We start from the raw sequence: 20097 nt of genomic DNA on the forward strand, positions 1-20097 counted from the left end.
TCAACATCAGATATGTACATAAAAATAGTGGATGTCGGCATTGGCTCACAGTCCCCATAGCAGCACATGCCTTCTAAAAATAGCCCACTAGCTGACTCTGCTGGTTTGTGCTGTTGAGAATGAATGGCTAGCCTTCTTCTCCTTGCATATCTTGTGAGTAATAGGCATACATCACTACCTAGTGATGGAGCAACTGTTCAAAGTTAAAGCCTTTGCTGCTGATACCAGATGAATGAATGAAATTAATGAATTTATTTTAATGGTTTAGATATTTACAGCACTGTCCCACAGTCATTACGCACATTAAATTTACAGGTTAAAAACACAACAAAGCACTGCAACTTATTTCCTTCGAAGTCTTCATAACATTCTGTTTGCCTGAACAGTATACATAGACAATAATGCCATATTCATTTTACTGAAGATATTTTAAATAGGTGTAATCGATATTGAAAAATCTATTCTTTATTGTTTCATAGCCCAGGGTGTGGACAGCTAATGCAGCTGCAGTCCTGATCAGTATTTCGGCCCTGTGGCGGCTGCTGCAGACGTGCGACAGCAGAGTTAGCGCACACACAACCGCACCTCACTGCCACAGCTTATCTCTGTCTGATCTCCCCCTCACTTTCATCACCCATCCACGCCCCCCTCATCCTGTGAGAAGAGGAGAGGAGAGGCAGTATCTTCATCCCCCTCTCTTTCTCTCTCTCACACATACACACACACACACACACACACACACACACACACAGCCAGTCAGGTGCAGTGTTTCTGTCCTCTGAAAGCTTTACGTGCAGAATGTTATCTAAACACAGACAAAGTGGAATTTTAATTTCATATGAAATGTCTCATTGTTAGCGCTATGCTATTGGCCTTAAACCACTGGTCCTGTCAAATGTACGCAGTGCTTCTTCAAGCCCCAAATGTAATCATTTAGCCAATACATTTTTGATGTCTAATGTTTGCTTCTTTAGTTTTGTGCTGAAGCTACGAGGCTAATGTAACTAATAGAAGGGTAGTAATAGAAGGGTATACTCCACCAGTGAACATCATGTAAATTGCATGACTAAATCATCACACACTTGCTGTAATCTCAGATAGGCTGGCTATTGTGTCTTTTATGGACAGAAGTGTGTCATATATATTCCTGTGCCAAAGTCAAAATGGCCATTAAGTATGTGTTTTTCAACATTGGAAAACACATATTTTACAGAAAATTACACAGAAGCCTTAACAGCTACATATAAAAAAAAAAAAATTAGTACTGTGTTAAATCTATTACAGCTTCCATTCTTTTTGAGAAACATGCTTTTAGTTTTTCTGCAGGGATATTTTTCCACACATCCAAAGTTCAGTCTTAGAAGTTAGTTTCATTTTCTATTTCTTACAGTCCAACAAGATTACAAGATTGGAGTTTGATTTTCTCCTGTCTCTTAAAGATAAAAGCTTTAAGTACTGTTTATCTGATTGGCATAGCTTTTTATCTGATTTTGATGGTGCAACAGGTTTTGCACAGCTGTTTTTTTAACTACAGTTTTGGAAACTCCTTTATTTTTGACAATCCACTTGCATAAAGAGGATAATCTTGTATGTAATCTTCTCAGAAATATATCCTGTGAACTTAATATATTGTGCCTAATGGTCATTTTGACTGGAAATTAGATAATTGAAGGGTGAGCTCTGACTTTCCCATTTAGCTAAAAACAGCAGTAGCAGCATTTTTTTTTCAGACTCGGTTTTGTCTGTACTTGTTATCAGAGTAGTGGAGTTTCATTGAATTGTGTTTCTAATTGATTGTCTGTTGGCTTTGTTTATTGATATTCTAGCACAGTAAAATTCTGCAGAATATTCTGGATACATGTGATTGTAAATCAAAAGGAAACAATGCCATACTGGAGTCTATAAAATGTCAGTCCAGTTAGAAAAATCCCCCCAGACGTCTTTTGCAGTCAGCCTGCTGGAGCTGTCCAGTGCTGAAATACTGTCAAAAGGTAGATTTTTTTGATCTCCGGCCTTCTTCTGTTTTCTGTTTTCAGATCTGTAATTTACTGCGAGTGCACTTTAGAAATGAGAGACAGACTTGTAGAAAAGTGGTCTATTTTTAGACTGTGTGTGAGACAAAGAAGGTGGGGGATTGCGGGAAGGTGGTGGGATTGAGGGAGGGTGGGGGAGAGATGAGAGAGAAGTACAAAGTCAGGCAAGCTTTAAAGGAGTACTTCGATGTTTTTCAACCTTATCTTTTTCTGCTGCATCTATAGCACATAATCAATTACAGCATATAAACTCCCTTTACTTACAAGGATGATTCCACATTTGTGTACCACTGATATAACATTTAGAAATTTGTATTGTCAGTAAAGGTAAAAGACAGTTTTGGGGGTTCTTGGTCTCTCCCCTTGAGCCTTGTCTTGTATGACTGAAAATTGTATGACTGAAACTGCCTGGAGGTGTTGCCAAAATGGCTACCAAGTGGACACACTTTCCTATAGGACTTTCTTATGGACTTCGTCTAAACCATGTTACTTATTTAAGCCATTGTTAGCAAAGAAACCTTGTAAAGAATAGATATTGTTCCTAGGATTGGTTAACATAATTTTAAATGGTTAAATGTGCTTTCTTTTTAGATTCACTGTTGAAAGTGATGAAATGTAGCTTAATTCTTTTAACGTTACAAAGGCTAAATGGCATCCCAATTGTGAAATCACCCAGAAAATTATAGAAAATCCCTTGGCTCAACAGGCATTTCTAATGGAAGGCAAAGAAAGTGTGTTTCTGTGTTATAGATGCGCACGGGTACTTGAGTACTTGGTTAATTGTTTGAGGTGCCTATATTTGAGAACTGAAGTCACTGTTCACTTATTTGTTACATTTCATCATGGGAAGAGCAATTATGTTTATTACATTATACTTTCTTACCCAGATGTGAGTGCATTTCCAGTGACATATTGGTAAGGATGAAAGGGCAGATAGAGTGCAGTTTTATCACGAACTAGGCAAACTACTCTAGAGTGTTGTCTCGGTCAAGAAACATTAAAAATATATATTTTCTGACAAGCTAATATTTTGGGTAATATGTTGCGTTACACCAGTACTGTCTCAAAAAAGATATACCTACTGCTAAAGTTTTTTTTTCTATCCCTGCAGTTGACTGATTATCCATTCCCGATGTTCTCCATGGGTATTCAAACAATTAGCCTGTTGGCTTCTGTTATAATGGTATGCAGTAGTTAGAGATTAGGTTGAAAAAAGCTGGAGTGTTCCTTTAAAAGACTGTCAGGGAGAAGATGAAACAAATTGGCTTTTATTTTCATCCTCGTTTTAATGTATTCTGGAAGTGGACTGTGAGGGACATGCTTAGCTCCTTCTCCTCAGCTAAATTGGTCTGTCAGTCACTAACACACACACACAGTCATAAGCTCATGCTCTGCAGTCACTCCAGGGTCTGATTTACAAACATCAAGCACGTCAGCCAGGATGATGCACTGTGAAGTGTGAGTGTGATGGATGAAGCTGACCTTTTTGTCCCTGTGTGTGTGTGTCTCTCTCTCTCTGTCTCTCTCTCTCTCTCTCTCTCTCTCCCTCTCCCTCTCTCTCCCTCTCTCTCTCTCTCTCCCTCTCTCTCTCTCTCTCTGTCTCTCTCTCTCTGTCTCTCTCTCTCTCTTTCTCTTTCTCTCTCTCTCTCTTTCTCTTTCTCTTTCTCTTTCTCTTTCTCTTTCTCTCCCCCCCTCAGGGCTATTCTGTGTGCCCGCTCTCAGTATTTCCGAGCGATGCTGTGTGGCAGTTGGATGGAGAGCTCGCGTCAGTGCATCACACTGCAGGGGTAGGTCAACACAACCCGCAAAACAAATGACACACACCATTTCTCTCCCTAAAGCTTCCTGTCAGAGTACCATCTACTGTAATTCTTAGTGTACTCAAACTCTAAGCAGAAGGAAAACAATAATGCTTACAATACAGACAGTCGATATAGATCATTCAACGACACTGGATCAAAATCAGAGTGAAAAACATATTTCACATTTTTAACTGACTTGGAATAACATTTTTTCTTAATTTAAAAGTGACACTCATCAAAATCATAATCTTTCAACTTTCCACTGAGTGTGTACACATTTATTTGTGCAGAAAAAACACTAAATACAAATAATATTAATACAGTATGTAGTAATTTTATGTACAGTGGGGTCCAAAAATCATTCATTACAAAAGATATCATCAGCATAACAATATATCTGGCAGACATATTGCTGTGTTGGTGGTATGTGAAAGCCTTAGTCTGTTGCACTTAAACGTTTTTGTGCAAATAATTTAACGAACAAAATCAACAAAACATGTCACTTGAGCCCAAACTTTTGCATATGACTATGTTTTTTATATTTCTGTGTGTTCCTGTTCATACTTGCTAACTAAGTGTGGCATCTGAGACTGCAGGCAGCCTACAGAGCATTAATTATTCATGCTTTAGTCTGCGTTTGTAAATCAGATAACAGACATGGCCGTGTATGTGTGTGTGTGTGTGTGTGTGTATGTGGGAGTGTGTAAGGTTTCATACACCAAACAAGCATACACTGACCTTTTACATCTCAGTTGAATTCAATACTTAATACCCTTAAAAGACTGTTTCTACATGTAGACAATACATCTGACACAAATTACTATAAAAATATCAGAATAAAATGTTTTTAGTTTTTAGTTTAGTTTATTTAGCAAGGCTATATGCCAGTGACAGGATCTAAAACACAGATCTCAGAGATTCAAACTCAAAACCAGTCTGCTGAAGATCTGGGATCCAGATTTTCAAGGATGCAACTAGTTCAGTGGAGTTGAATTGAAATATATAATAATTATACTTTTTCCCCAGACAGTGTAGTAAGGCACAGCTCAGTTACAGATTCATGATCATACATTTTGTTATCATTTCCACTATCAAGTGACCCATACTTAACTAAATAACCAGGCCGAATTTGGTTACCATTTATGCTGGGGTCAAGCATATAAAACTGAGATGTATAAGTGGAGCTATATGAAAATTCTTGACCAAAACTGATCTTCAGCGCACACTGGGCTAAATGTTGAATAGAGAGTATTTGTTCCAAATTCCATTATTTTGTAGTTATACTTTTGTGCTTAATTTTGAAAACTGAGGCTACAAGTTCTGTTGGCATGCCAGTGGGAACTTTCTTTTTGAGCAGAATGTTGTGTTTTCATGTAGTATTAAAAACATTATGTGGAGAAGTCAATGGTTTGTTGGATCCCCTCTTGATACTCTCGATACTTTCTGTAAATTTCTGAACAAAATAGAAATTGACATTTTTTTTTCCATGCAGACCACTGATTGGTCAGATGTAGTCAACACATAATAGTCACGCATCATCTTTCATGTCAACCACAATTCCTAAGAATAAATAAATAAAATTAATCCACTAACTAGCTAGAATCTGTGTGACTTTTCATAAAAAAAAAAAAATGCTTAAAAAAAGATAAATCAGAACTTGAACTCCTCCATTGTTGTTCGCGTTTACTGTTAACAGAAGCACCAGGTGGGAAACCATGCTTTCAATCGTTGTGCTGTACAATTGCTTGAACAGGGTTCAGACAAATCTGGATTCGGATTAGTAGCTGTACCATATCATGCCTTACCATGCTGTCTGGTGGAAAAAAGTGCATTAATCTTCTCAACTGCAGCATGTTCTTTCACAGTACGAACACCTTAAGCAGCTTAAAGATAATCCCCATGGAGTGTTTGTCAAGGCTTGGTATTGGTCTAAAAAACCTGCTTAATATTTTACAGTCGCATTCAGCTCATACTGCGTGTGTAAAAGGTCACGTTTTACACAAAGTGAAGTGAAACATGCTGGAATGGCACTATATTGAAGTTGGAGGGTTTGGTAGTTACATATGTGTGTTGTGTTTTAGTCTTGGTCCAGACGAGATGGAGATTCTTCTGCACTTCATGTATGGAGCAATACTGGACCTTCCTCCAGGAACCAATGTGAGGTACTATCAAATGTCCCATTAACTGACTAAAGTGACAGCTGGTCCAGTGTAGTGCCCACAGTGTCTCGAGAACTTTGTAGTACAGGCAGTCAGCTCGTAGATTGAAAGAAATGTAGTGTATCTGCGGGTTCAAGTGGCCACCAAAGTTTTTTTTAAAGTGCTAAAGAAGTCCCTAGGAGACAGAGAATTTTGTTGACTCTAAATGGTTTAACTAGACTGTTAAAATCACAATGTACTGAATCCAAATGATCAGATGATGTGTAAGTTTGCTTTACTAAAGTCAATGAACTCATGCTTTCTGAGTGCTGGTACTCCATGATAAACTAATGACTTAGAAACCTGACATAGCTTGTTATGACAGTTTTATTTGTCTCAAATTACCTCAAAGGGAACCTTAGACAGTGTTGTAAACATTAACCAGACAGAAAGCACATTTCAAAAAGGAACATTGCTATTTATTTACTTTTTATGTCTTTTACACTGATCAAAACTACCTAAAGCATCTGTCAACTGACAAAGGTTTTTGTTACCTATCAATGCCAGTAAAACTAGAAATCAGTTTTGCTGTGTGACATCAATACTGCTTTACTAGTACAAATTATGTATCACCCAGCACTGCTTTCGATGATTATGCGTTTGACAATGATAATGACAGTGATCGAGTGTATTAGTCTGTCATGTGACATTCTGTAATGTGCTGTTTGATCCTCAGTCAGGTTGTGTTAGCAGCAGACATGCTGGGTCTGGAAGGACTGAAAGACATGGCTGAAATGGTTCTGACCAGAGACTACTGCAGATTCTTCCCAAAGGTAAAAAACACTTCTTTGTTGCTACAGTCACATTACAAACCTTATTGCTTTATTCTTGATTTTTGCCGGATCACAGCATAATCGCAGCATGTACGCTTTTTTTTTTAAATCAGTGGTGTTCTGCTGACTGGATGATGACCACAGTGGAATTTAAAGTATGCAGTTAAGTGTTGGATCTCTCTTAAAAGATCACCTTTGCAACTCTCAGGCAAAAAATGGATTAGTGCCACTTTGGTTCTGTAATATGAATGTTTTTATACACCAATGCCTAATACTGCCGTGCTGTGTCTGGGATGCACATGACACAGTTTACAATGCTCCTGTTATTAGAATTAGACAAAGTGCACCCCAATTCTGAGATCTAACTTTGCTGTGTGATTTGCAGTGTGTCTGCTGTTGCGTTGAAAAAGCAGAGAGACAAATTTATCACTTTTTCAAATTTAGAGCTTAGTAAGTTGTGTTTGAAAACTAAATTCCTCAGTATGGTAAAACCACCATGAAAATTCTTCCATAATTTAATCTGCTGCAGCTTGCATGCCATTAAAACCTTTTATATTTTGTTTAATTTTTTCTCACTGAAAGCTTATTGGGAAAAAAAAAGAAAAATTCTGTTGAATTCCAAACTTGCAATATGTTGTACATATGACATTTGTACGTAGAAGAGGAGATATTTTGAATTTGAGAAAAAAGTGTTGCTATGCTTTTGTCATTTCTTTTGTCATTTCTTGACAAAAATAAAGTCAGGAGTGATTGACTCTGTTAGTACAGAATATAAATGAATTAAAAATGTAATTAATTACATATTTAGCCGCATAGCCGCCAGAACCATGGGTCCACGCAGGCACTACTTTTTAAAACACTGGGCAATGACCCATCACTTTTTGATTTGAGTTTCGGTTGCTTCCATCATAGAAAAAATCCCCACTCTACCTAAACTGCTTGGAAAACTGACCTATAGGCACGAACAGACACAGAATCAAACTCAGCAGCAGAACTAATGAGAACCAGTGAGGGCAGGACATTTCCCATACAGCAGAACCTCTGTCATTTTGTGTTTAGTGCGATACACAAACTAATGCACTTATTCACAGTTTACAGTTTCTACACTAAATGCCACTCTTAATAATTTTTACTGCCACCTTGCAGAACTTGAGCCTGCAGCTTTACCAACAGGACGATTTGGCTTTTTTTATGGAAAGGGAGAACCGTTCAAATAAACACATGCCAAGTTGAGCATTACAAGATTTCTCATTTATTTTTCAACCAGTGAACTGTGTCCTACTGTATTATTATGTTAGTTCTTTGGTGGAACCCAGAGAACCTTCAGGTTCACAATATACACAGGCACTGTTCATGAATAGGTTTATTGGAACATGTTATTATATTATTGCCATGAAATATGTTATGTGTACTGCTGATGCTGTGTACTAGCACACCTTTTTTGCCCCAGCACCTTTGGAGATCCACCCTCCACCCCTGTTTGGTTATGTAATCATGTAATTATACTGAAGTAATTATGTAATGTACATTAAATTTGACAGTAATAACTCTTAGACTGCTAAGGGGTGAATTAAATCCTGAAGCTAAGCCCTTTGGCTTTATTTGTATTCCATGTGGACTGAGAAGGAATGCATTGACTGGTGATAGTCTTGTTGGACAGTATGCCAGTTTTGGTTAACACCAGAAACTGTTGTTTTATCTGTTACTGCCTTCTAGGGACAATGTTATGTGAATTTAATTTGTCAGAGAATGTGGTCTGGGCAATGGTTCAGCTCCTCCAGAATTTGCTGTCTTGCTGCCAAAAAATTGTGCCAGTATCCTTGAGGTTATGATGACAGATTCAGTTTAGTGCATCTGGTGCAAAAAAAAAAAGGAAAAAACTGAAGTGAACCAAATTGCAAAGTCCTGCCATGTCTTCTGCTCGTTAGCCTGTCTCCTGAAGGGCCCTCTGTCTAACTGCAGTGTGTTCTCTCTCTGAATCTTTGACAAGCACTGCAGCGCCTCATCTCATACGTGTCTACCCCCCTGCAGATGGATGCAGCACGTCCCAGATATGAATACAGTCTGAAGTTAAAGCTGTTGTCTAAAATGGAGAAATTCTTTCCTCTCTGATAATTAATCTTGTCATTGGTAGTCCATTCAGAGACTTTGTCTTTGTTATCCTTAATCTATTCTGCCCTCAGAGTATTTGTGAGCACGCTTGGTCATTGTAAAACGGATGAGTATGTGCAGTTGGAGCATTCTGTGTGCCACTGTGTTTTCTGTCACTGTACAAAAGAAGCTCTTTTTGCCTTTATCATTGGCTGCACTGTACTATGAATGATTATAAGTCTTGAAAAATAAAGTAAGATTATTGAGTAAGAAAGCAAAGAAACTCTGTAAATGTCAGGTATTTGAAATGTAAATAAAATTGTTATATAACTAGCCTGCAAACTATATAGCTCTCCTAACTGCTGTGCTGGTTTGTGTCATGAGTGAATGGCTAGACTTCTTCTCCCTCCCTGTTTAGTGAGCTAAAGGCACGCATGGCCGCAACGTGTACTGAAGTTCAAGCCTTTGTTTGTAATACTGGAACATGTTGAGGAACAGAACAGCAATTTTAGTAAAAGACCTCAATTATGCATTACCGACATTGAAAAAATGTTTGATTTTAATAATTATGTTTGTCATTTTATTGCCTGCTCTGTGGTTAAGAATCTTCCCTCACTCGTTAAACTGAGAGCTGTTTTGTTTGTGTCTATGAAGGTTTTCAGTTATCCAGTTCCAGAAGAGATTGACCATCTAGAACTGGAGTTGCGTGCTTCCGTTTAACACCGTAGACGTTTTCCACCACTGTTGGTTAGAATAGCAGTTTCCACGCTTACCGTAGCACACTGACAGACTCATTCCTTTTGCTGTGTTTCAATTCTCATGATGTAATAATATGGTCTCTCTGGATGTCTGATATGGGTACGGTTGAGACTTGGTCAGGCGTAAAATGACACACATTACAGGTTCATGCTGATTTCAGCCTGTTCTCCCCTTCAGGGTTTGCTGGAGCAGACTGTTAAGTGAGAGAACTGTGAAGACTGACTAAAGCATGAATTTAATGAGTCAGAGTTTTGACACGTCCTCTCTCTGCTCCTTATTCCAGCCCGTTGAAGGAGTTCAGAGGAGCATACTCGAGTGCCTTGCCATCAGCCATTCCATCGGCCTTCAGAATCTCTACAGCTCCTGTGTTGGGTAAGTCTGTTTGGAAGGACAGCTGAAATTAGCAGTGTTGGACTATCTCAACTAAGTTGCCAAGTCAAGTCATGTATCAGATGATTAATTGCTTTCATCTATATATTTAATTATTTATGTCTTTTTTTTAAATTAGTGAACTGTAAAAACCTTACATATTTCTGCAAATGAAAATTTGAACCATGTAGGTGAGACTCTAAGCATCCTTGTATTTATGTTTTGTGTACACTATTTGTGTGTTTGTTGTTTTAGACCTATGAGGGCACTACAAAGGCAGTAGGGAGTCATTCGAGATTCAACATATTTTACAGTAGCAGCTGTAATCAAAACAGGGCGCACATTATACAACATCTAAAACCCTCTAAAATCCATCTAAAATCATTTTTGTCATGAGGGTACACAGACGAAATGATAAGCCTATGAGATAATGATGAGTTTTTGGTATGAAAAAAAATCATAATCATAATATGATTTGAGAAATGCAAACTGGTGCCTGATTTGAAACTGAAAAGAGAATAACGACATCATAAACACTATAAAGGCTGCTATTTGGGTGTGGTCGGCAAGTGGCTCTTCTTTCTGTCTCCACAGTTTGTTACGCACACAACATGCACGTGTGTGTCCTTGCCTTTTTTCCCTCTCTCTTCTAGCTCTTTCTTGGCTATCTGCCACACCTGCTCCAGCTAATTAACTTCTGCAGAGGTTATTAATTGGTGTTGGGTAAGGGGAGCACTAACCTGTTAGGGAAAAAAAACTTTTGGCCATATCGTGTTGCACTGTAAGGACAAGCTCTTGAAATGGGGGGTGGGGTGCGGTTCTGTAGAAAAAGGGGAAGTTTCTAATGCATTGGCACAACAGCAGCCATAACGTACTTTTTCTGATACACAATATAGCTTATCTAAAACATTCAGTCGCTGTATTTATAGGTGACTGCAGTTCACTATTACTGTTCAAAAAGCCTATTTGATTGGGAAAACTTCTCATTACATGCCATTATAGATTGTTAATAAGTAAATTAGTAATAGTTTAATGCATTAATTAGATATTGTAACCCCCTGAATTTCAGGTTGTTTTCAGAAACAAGTTATCCTGCTTGATTGAGAAGAGTTTATTGACAGGCTTATTTACATCATACATTGTGGGCAGATACGCCCCTAAGCATTGGTGGAAATATTTGAACCATGTGTCGTGGATACTTACTGTAAGAGTCCGTATGTGGTTACGCACTTCAAGTCTTTGCTCTTGTACTTGCTGTTAGTTCGGTAGCAGTTAACAAATAATTTTTGGTTGCTGAGTATTAAGAAGATCATTAAAGAAGTTTCATAACTGAATAATTGGCAAAGGAACTAACACAACCAAGTTAAGATCAAACAAAATTAGCACAGCAGATTTGCTTGTTTTGTTAGGTCATACATCCTTATACTGCTGTCCTGCAATATTTTAGTACTAAATTTAATGTTCTATATAGCTAGGAAACTCTTTATCTCTCCAGTGCAACGGTAGACATCTTCCACTACGGTTCTGTTAGGATAAAGCGTGATGATATATAAATTTACCTCACTTTTGAGGTCATGGAGCACGCCAAAAGTAGGTCAGTGTACAACAGTTGCCCAAGTGCTATTGAACGTTTTGATGCTAATCAAATTAAATGCGACAAACAGTTTTATCCTTCAGGCAGTGTAGGAAAAAACAACACTGACCTTGTTAGCGTCTTATTGGCTAGTGTCTTATGGAAGCAAAGAAATACTTTACATACTGCTGATTCCCATGCAAATTTATCTGCTCTGATTTTTATATTTAATTTGTATCACAGTAATTGTTAAAGTAGTTGTATATTAGTGTTTTACTTGTGCACTAACCCACAATTCGATTCATGACAGCGGGTTCATGATTCTGCTTTCAAATATTCATTACAATACTTTGAACACAATTTGAATGAAGAAAAATGACAGAAATCATGTTGTTACACAACTTGCAACTCTTGATCTGGGAGGCAGATGGAGTCCTAGACGGAGGTGCTGATGTGTAGTCTTTGCTGTTCAAACATTGCATTACATGGCGTATTTAATAGAATATCCATCTATGTGTTGTTATGATATCACAGTGTCACAATACATTGTCAGGCCCCTAATGCATAACATGTGTGTCAGTAATGTCACTTAAACAAAAGGTCATGTATAATCTGCCTTTCTACCTGTGATCTGAGGTCTTTGTGTACCTGATGACTTTTGCAGATGTAGATTTTGTTAATATAGATTTAGCATGTTAGTTTAGCTAATCTGCATTGTGCTGTTCAATTCTGTTGCTCTTCATTCTGCTACTGCGCAAAAAACAGCTCAGAAAAGCATGAGAAAGTAGGTCGAGTTTTTCCCAGCGCCTTGGATGTGAGATGTTTTCATGCTGCCTCTGCTGTGGGTAGGAGTGTGAGGTGAGTCATGCGTAAAGAGCCGCAGTATTTTAAACCATGCTCACAGCGCAGAGCTGCTCTTAGAAATATCAACAGCTCTCCAAACTAGGGTGGAGCGATATTGCAAAAATAACACAATATTTGAAATAATTTTCATGATATTTAGTATGTATCATATTTCATTTTGGTTTTGAGGTTTGACTAGTTGAAACACAAATAATGCATTTTTTAAGGAAATGCCATCAGAACCAATAAACACAACGATTATTTTTTATTCTTCATTGTAAGACATCCAATTAAACAGGGTGAATTATGCTCTCTTGGGCTCCCAGCATCATCAGAATTCCCAACAATAGGGTGAAAACTTAAACAAGTGTGCCTCTTCCAAACCGCTGTTTTGTAATAGATGTACTAAGAATGTAACAATACAACTTATTGTATAGTGTGTCATTCGATATGAGCCTCTCAACTTAATATGTACAGGCATCAAACAATACATTCAACAGATTGAAGCAAATAAAGTACTCATTGTAATACTGCTTATATTGTATTAAGTAAATTAAAAATGAGGCAAGCAAGCGAGCCCACACTGTAAAAAAAATACTCCTAGTTAGTGTATATTAGTTTGTGGCTAGCATATTAGCTCGTGGCTAGCACATTATTATAAAATATTATACTATTATAATATTGAAAGCTCTAATAAACAGAAAAAAAAGAAACATTACCATGGTACCATAATGCCTATGGATGCATGCAGTTGTTGTGGAAGAACTAAAACCTACAGTGTGCTCAGAAAAACATATTGTGGCATAAATGATTGTGATATCAATATCTTAGCACCTTTTTCGGCCACCCCTACTTTAAGAAAAGAGCAGTAACTGCAATAAGCAGTAAGAAACAAAAGTTGTATTTCTTTTTAAGATGATAGGTGAAGATATTTAAAGTTGTTATTATTATTATTACCGGTAGTAGTAGTAGTAGTAGTAGTAGTAATAGTAATAGTAGTAGTACGACATTTCTTTGACCTGGAATGTAATGTGTATCTCTTCTCAGATGGGTTGCTGAGCATTTTGTGAAGTGCTGGTCAGAGAGGAGCTTTGCTATCCTTCCTCAGGAACTACAGAGAGACTGCCTCAACACCGTCATCAAAAACATGGTGTGTTCCTCATATTCACACACATGCATGCACACAGCCAGAGAGTCTCAGCCCTCCTTGTCTGTCCATTTTTTTTTTTCAACCACAGGGCAGGAAGTCATTAATAGCCCAAGCTGTATCCTGCTACAGCTGGTTTGGAGACTGGACGTTGAGCATGGAGTAATTAAGGGCGCTAATTGAGTTTATGTATGTCCCTGCAGCTGGAAATGGACAGCTCGTGACCTCTTCAGGCACGATCTGGCTGCTTTCCCTCTCACACACACACACTTTCTGTCTGACTTTAGTGGCAGTACTTTCATCCAAATAGCCCTGTGTGTGATGGAAAGGTTGGAGGGGCGGCCAGCTATGATGTAAATGCCGGTAGATTGAATTACTTCAGGAAATGTTCAGTGGTTAAATGACATGACTGAATGTGTAGACACTTTATTATTCCACACAGTGTTGATTCATTTAAAGGGCCCATATCATACATTTTTCTTTTATTTTGTTGTGTGGGTTTAAGTACTAAAAATAGTCATAAGTAATTTTTACCTTCTAGCTCTCTTTTTCCTAGTCTATCTTTATCCCTTAGAATTAAACAGGATGTTTTAGGTACTTTGCCTTCAAGACTGATACATGTAAATGACTTCCAGCAGCCCTGTTTCATGCTTTACTTAAAAGGCAGTCCAGGCTGAAACTTTTCTTATAACTTCAGTGTGAATGGGTGGGGCTAAACTGCTGCAGGTTGGAAATGTAAATGCGTTGGTTTCTGTGACCCAATAAAGGGCTGTTTTTGAATTATAATTTCCATATATGGACTATGTGGACTACATACTACATCAAACTCTTTCATTAAAAAATCAACAAATTAAAGTGCTTCACCCTAATTATTATTTAACGTAACATTAAAAGTCTAGCCCTAAGTACTCTAACTGGTATAGCAGCTTTAGCATACAAGCATACCTGAATGGGTGATCCCTTGATATTCCATGTGTGCAATTATGGTGTAATCCACTGTGCTATCCTTTGCAGTGACTGATTCGTTAGTCTTTTAAAAAAAAAAACTAAATGCCCACCACTAGTCTCTATGTATTTGTCAGCACCAGCAGCCCTAGCATCTCCTCTAAAGGCAGTATAGAGCAAAGGCCTTCGAATCCAGGCCTTCCTTCCAGTTTCTAGTGCTAGGTGGCCAATCTGTTACATTAACAGTTCAATTAAGTACCAGGGATGACGAAAGCCAGGACCAGAAATCTATATAGAATATATCTATATTATAGTGGAAAACACTAACACATGGCTCTCTTTTGCAGACGGTGCAGAGTGTGGTGTCCGTACTGTGTGACAGTGAGCAACTGATTGGCAGTCTGCCAGAAGTCAAGTGGGCAAAGCAGGTTCAGAGTCTGGCCAGTGAGCTTCAGGAGCAATGTTTAAACACCATCGTCACGCACCTGCCCAGAGTTATACACACCACTGCCTTCCATAGCCTCCGCAGGGTAACACACACATATATACACACACACACACACACACACAAACACAAACACAAACACACAGTCAAAAAAAAAAATAATACAAAAAAAATATACAAATTTGCTGTTTTAATGTGTTGATCCATTATGACTTTGATTAATCAATTAGTTGAGAAACAAAATCTGTAGATATTAGTCTGGCAGTAATGTTTTTCAATAAATCAAAAATACAAGGATTACGCTTCCTTTCTAAAAAAAAAAAATAACACCTACCCTGTCGTCTTATTCATATTTTCTTTCATCAGTGGTACAGCATATGTATATGTATGTGTTATATCATAATTTTTATCAGTCCACTTTCAAGTATTGAAAATAGAGTTTTAAAAAATATCTGTTACATAAAGCTCTTCGTGTGGATTGGGGACTAAAACCCAGAATAAAAACTAAAAGCAACCAAGCTAGTCTGTGTACTTTAGCAAACAAGCATCCCTGATAACCGATAAGTACAGTTTTTGTTGTCCCTTCAACAAAAATGAATTGTAAATATTTTACAAAATATAAACGAAAACACGGACTTACCTTGCTCTGCTTTAAGCTTTAGCTCAGCTAGCCACTTTTCTCACATTCCACTCCAGCAGGAAACTTTTCCGCAAAAGTAGAGTAGTTTCTTGTAAAATGTCTGTTTTTTTTTGTTTTTTTTTCTTCTCATTCTCCACCTTTTTGTTCTAATTTTCTCGTTCCATCTTAAATGGTGCCTTAACAGTTTCTCTTTGCAGATTAAACATATCAGGAAACCAGCTGAGTGCTTAAAAGTTCACTTGTCTCCAAATTAATGATGCCCGTCCTAAATCTCTCTCTTTGCCTCTCTTTGGTTGTTGTCTGCGTTGCTGTGGTGACCAACAGTCTCCACTCCAATCTTTAGGGGTAACAGTGAATTAGCAGTTATACATTAACTCCAGCATTTAAGACCATTTATTGTTAAAACTGTGTCAGAACGATCAGCAGAGCTTTATTTATTTGCAAAGGAGGTTTATTTTGTTTTTACCTAAAATCTTTATTCTGCTGTGGAGCCGCAACAGACAAGCAGCTATTAAAATGCAGCTCATCCCTTTGTTGCCATTTTTTATCATCGACATCATTGACAATGTCGATTAGTTGTTGCAGGACTAGTTTGAGCTATATTCCACCTGAGAACGGTGTTGAGCCTTTGTCTTACTTTTTGGCCAGAATTTATAAACTGTTTGGACCAGAAAACGAAGCATAAAATTCTGCTTCATCTGTCTAAAAGCTTACACACTTAACAAGATGCTTCATTTTATACTAGCAGGAGGTCTGTGGTGCCAAGTGGCAGATAGTACAAAGCACAACTATAGCACATAGGAGGCATCACAGAATGCATTAATGGAATAAAATGTTACATATTTTTTTATCATGTTTGTTATCAGCTGTCTAAATCTTCAAAACTTGCTATTTTTGAACTAAATGTTATGAGGTGAATTGTAATGTGACTAGGCTATTAAAGACTGCAGACAGACACCGTTCTCAGTGTAAACTTCAAGCCGCATCACTTACTATGGATTTGTGGTCTTAGGCTGGGTTTAATATAGTAGAACAACAGGTAGATGCTGAGTGGCATCATTGTCTCTAGTGAGTAGCCTGTGGCCTTAAATGGGGGAGGGGTTAATGACTTTAAAAAAGTGAATATCAAATTTGGTTAAAACGTCCATCCCTAACACACAGATATGCGTGCACACACACTTTAGATGTGTTTGTAACAGTGCTGTGATTGGCCGTCTCAGAGAGAGGAGTTCACGCGTGATCCTACGCTGCTGAGGAAGGTCTGTGTGGCTGTGCGGGAGGGCGTTACCGTGGAGAACTGCTGCGAACTCTTCAGCGCTGTGGACCAGCTGAGTGGCCATTCAGACGCTGACATACTGACAGCAGAATCAGCCAATCAGGAGCAGGAGGAGGTGGAGGTAAAGAATGAAACGGTGAATCAGAAGAGAGTGTAAAAATAGCATTCCACTACAACTAAAGCTAGTCTCATCAGAATCCCACTTAAGCCTGATCCATCCTGTCTTTAGCCACTTTGCTTACAAACTTGCATCTCCATTTTTTTTTAACTTTGTTAGTTTAAATTTGAGTTTTGCATTTTGTGAATATATCATGATGAATGGACCAATAGGAATTGTCCAGAATTACTCTGAATAAAATCTTGTTACATTAACATACATAAAAATTTCAGACATACATGGTTTTATTACAACATAGATGACATGCTAAATGTACTGATTTTTGTCAAGCAAAACAAATGCAGTAGTATTGATGGGGTATAATGCGAATTATTATTGCACTATTGTTGTTACACTAAGAAGGAAATATCCTAATCCTTTTGAATTAAATGTTTACCTCTTAAACGTAAAGGATTCTGAAAATGGATACTAGTTAGTGGAACTGCTAGAGTGTCTGTGTGAGATATGCAGTTAGTCTTCTGTGTGTGTGTGTGAGGGAGAGATGACACGTGGCGGCAGAGTGAACACTTCTTTTGATCCTAGGATTTAAGCTGTGCTATAATGTCCCCGGCCGGATGGATTACAGTAAAGTGACACCACAAATAGAAAAGGCCACAGTAAACAACCCCAACCACACCAGCTCTGTTCTACCTCTTATCTCTTTATTTTGCCGTCTTTGTTTTTTCATTATTTCCCCATCATTATCTGTGCTGTTTTCTTCATCTATCCATCCATCTATCCATCCATCCATCCATCCATCCATCTATCTTCTCACTTTTTCATTGTATTTTTACTTCTCTTTTCATTTATCCCTCATTTACCTCATATTCCTCTGTCTCTTTCTTAACCTTTCTCTTTCCTTTTCTAGCTTTCTTTATCTTTATCTTTATTCTTTTACTTTATCTTTTTCTCTGTTTTTCCTTATCTCCCTTTCTTTGCCCCTCTCTCTGTTGTTTTTTTTTTTCTTGTTCTCTCTCACTTCCTGTAACTCTTACACGCTTTTCTCTTGCTGTCTGTGTGTTTCCCTATTTTTATTTTTCTCTATTTCTGTTTAATTTATCTCTCCCAAACCTCTCTCTCTCTCTCTCTCTCTCCCCCCCTCTTAAATCACGTCTCTGGGGAAACAGCAGGCTGGATCAGAGAGGAGCTGGGTGTGGCCGACAGCAATCTGCCTCTGAGCCTATTCTGGCCAGAGAGGCTGAAAAGGGGAAAAACATGAATCAGAGAGAGAGAATGGGGGAGAGTCAGTCCCTTTGGTAGGACCACTGGCCGGTGACATCATCATCACCATCATCAACATCACTGCAGCTCAGGGGGTTTCTGGGAGGGGAGCCGGGGCGGGTTGCCACGGAGACCGGCTCTCAAGCAGCTGCACATTCACTCCTCCTCATGCTGTTGTTTCCCCCTCCCTCCTCCTCCTCTCTCTGTCTCCCTCTCTCTCTCTCTGGCTGTGGTTCAGCCGTTCAGGCGTGAGGTGTGTTTGCTGCACGCTCGGCTGTGGACCTTTCTGCTTCAGTCTCTCTTTGCAGTGCGGCACACGCGAGGATGGGACACGCTGCCGCCGAGACACAGAGAACGGATACTAGCAGGTAAAGAGAAGAGAGGGATAAAAAAATCAATATGTACATAAGCTGCATATTGTCATTGTTGTATCTCCAAATGGTAATTTTATATGAGAGAAGCAAAAAAAAGGTTCTTAAATACTAGTTTCGTTTTTAGTAATTTTGGATCATATTTGTTGACCTAATTACCAAGAAAATGTGCAATTTTTTAAAATGGTTTTACAGAATTTCTTTTTAAAAATGTATGGTTTTCTTATGGCAGTGACAATATATAAAAAAAAATGCATGAGTGTTTGTAAAACCCATCACACCTTTTGCTCTTTTGCTCAGAGTCAAAAGCCTGACTGCAGTGAGGGAGACTGTTTGTTCGTTAGCCTGTGTGGTGCAGCACTGAAGCACTGTCTCTATCAGTAATGGTTCACATAGCAGACACTGCTGGATATATTGCGTAGCTTTCTGACTGCCACTGCCGTGTGCTGAGCAACAGCTCCGTTGTGGCTGTTGGGTATGTGCAAAGCACTCCCTCATTCTCATTCTGATGCGTAGCTGTAGTGGTTTGATGAAGTGGAACATTAAAGCTAGAATGTGCAAGCTCAGCGGCTTTGGTGGTTTTGAAATCGGTGGTCATAGGAGGCTCAAACCGGTGCTGTTTATCATGAAACACTATAGGAAATAAATAATGATGTTTGTGTTTGGATTTTTTCCCTAGTGATTTGCATTTGGATACACAGAGGGCATGAATTATGCATTTGTCAGAATGTTTTGGTGAATACTGACAGGTTTGATTTCTGTGCATTCCACCTCCAAGTAATGTATAGCTCAGTGTGGCACATGCACAATTGCTTGCAATTATATGTTGGCATGCAAGCAGAACCATAAATGCGTGCACACATACACAGGCATGCTGCATTCTTTCAAAGAGAGGGCGGTTTGCTGTGTTCTTTGGCTAAGTGTAAAGCTGATTTGAAAGCTGAGCTCAGTTGCATCTTTGTAGGGAAAGAGGCTATGCATGGTTAATTTTCACCTCCACTTTGATCTTAATGAGGACAGGACAGGATTGGTTTGGAAGGCAGTGCAATGCAGTCACAATTACAGTCACGGTGCTGGGCTTTTGAAAAAGCCATCGCATTAGTCTATGTAACTGTTGCTCAGAAATATTAACGTATGTTAGCTTAATTAGAGTAGCAGTGTAGCATATTTGTGTGTGTGTGGTTTTTTTAGCTTATGTTAAATGTGCAACAGTTTGTCAAATGCTCTGAACATGGCTGTTTATCAGTGAATGTTTCATGTTTTCAGGGTCCATATAATGGAAGACCAAATTTTACCAATGTTTTGCTAATACATTCCATATATGCAAACTAAACAGCAAAAATACCCTGTTTAGAATTCACTGTTCTTGTGATGTCTCATTCATATTTTTGCCCCGCCCATTCATGTTGAAGATATAAGGAGTGTTTCAGCCTGGGCCGCTTGTTGAATGAAAC

General features: G+C 38.4%; 1 protein-coding gene across 6 annotated transcripts in view; it reads left to right on the forward strand.

Moving 5' to 3' along the window:
* The window catches only part of btbd8 (BTB domain containing 8), a 47579-nt gene that overhangs the window by 11121 nt on the left and 16361 nt on the right, over positions 1–20097 (forward strand). For 4 of the 6 annotated variants that reach the window (XM_036570445.1, XM_036570447.1, XM_036570448.1 and 1 more), the window contains exons 6-14: positions 3731–3820; positions 5917–5997; positions 6710–6806; positions 9940–10028; positions 12364–12456; positions 13489–13591; positions 14881–15063; positions 16839–17015; positions 18511–18640. In XM_036570445.1, the coding sequence (XP_036426338.1) occupies positions 3731–3820; positions 5917–5997; positions 6710–6806; positions 9940–10028; positions 12364–12456; positions 13489–13591; positions 14881–15063; positions 16839–17015; positions 18511–18640 (1043 nt within the window). The remainder of the gene's footprint in view (positions 1–3730; positions 3821–5916; positions 5998–6709; positions 6807–9939; positions 10029–12363; positions 12457–13488; positions 13592–14880; positions 15064–16838; positions 17016–18510; positions 18641–20097) is intronic. The other 2 variants (XM_036570449.1, XM_036570450.1) reach the window with 1 other exon arrangement.

Source organism: Colossoma macropomum, unplaced genomic scaffold (genome assembly GCF_904425465.1).
Source record: "Colossoma macropomum unplaced genomic scaffold, Colossoma_macropomum, whole genome shotgun sequence".
Classification (NCBI taxonomy): domain Eukaryota; kingdom Metazoa; phylum Chordata; class Actinopteri; order Characiformes; family Serrasalmidae; genus Colossoma; species Colossoma macropomum.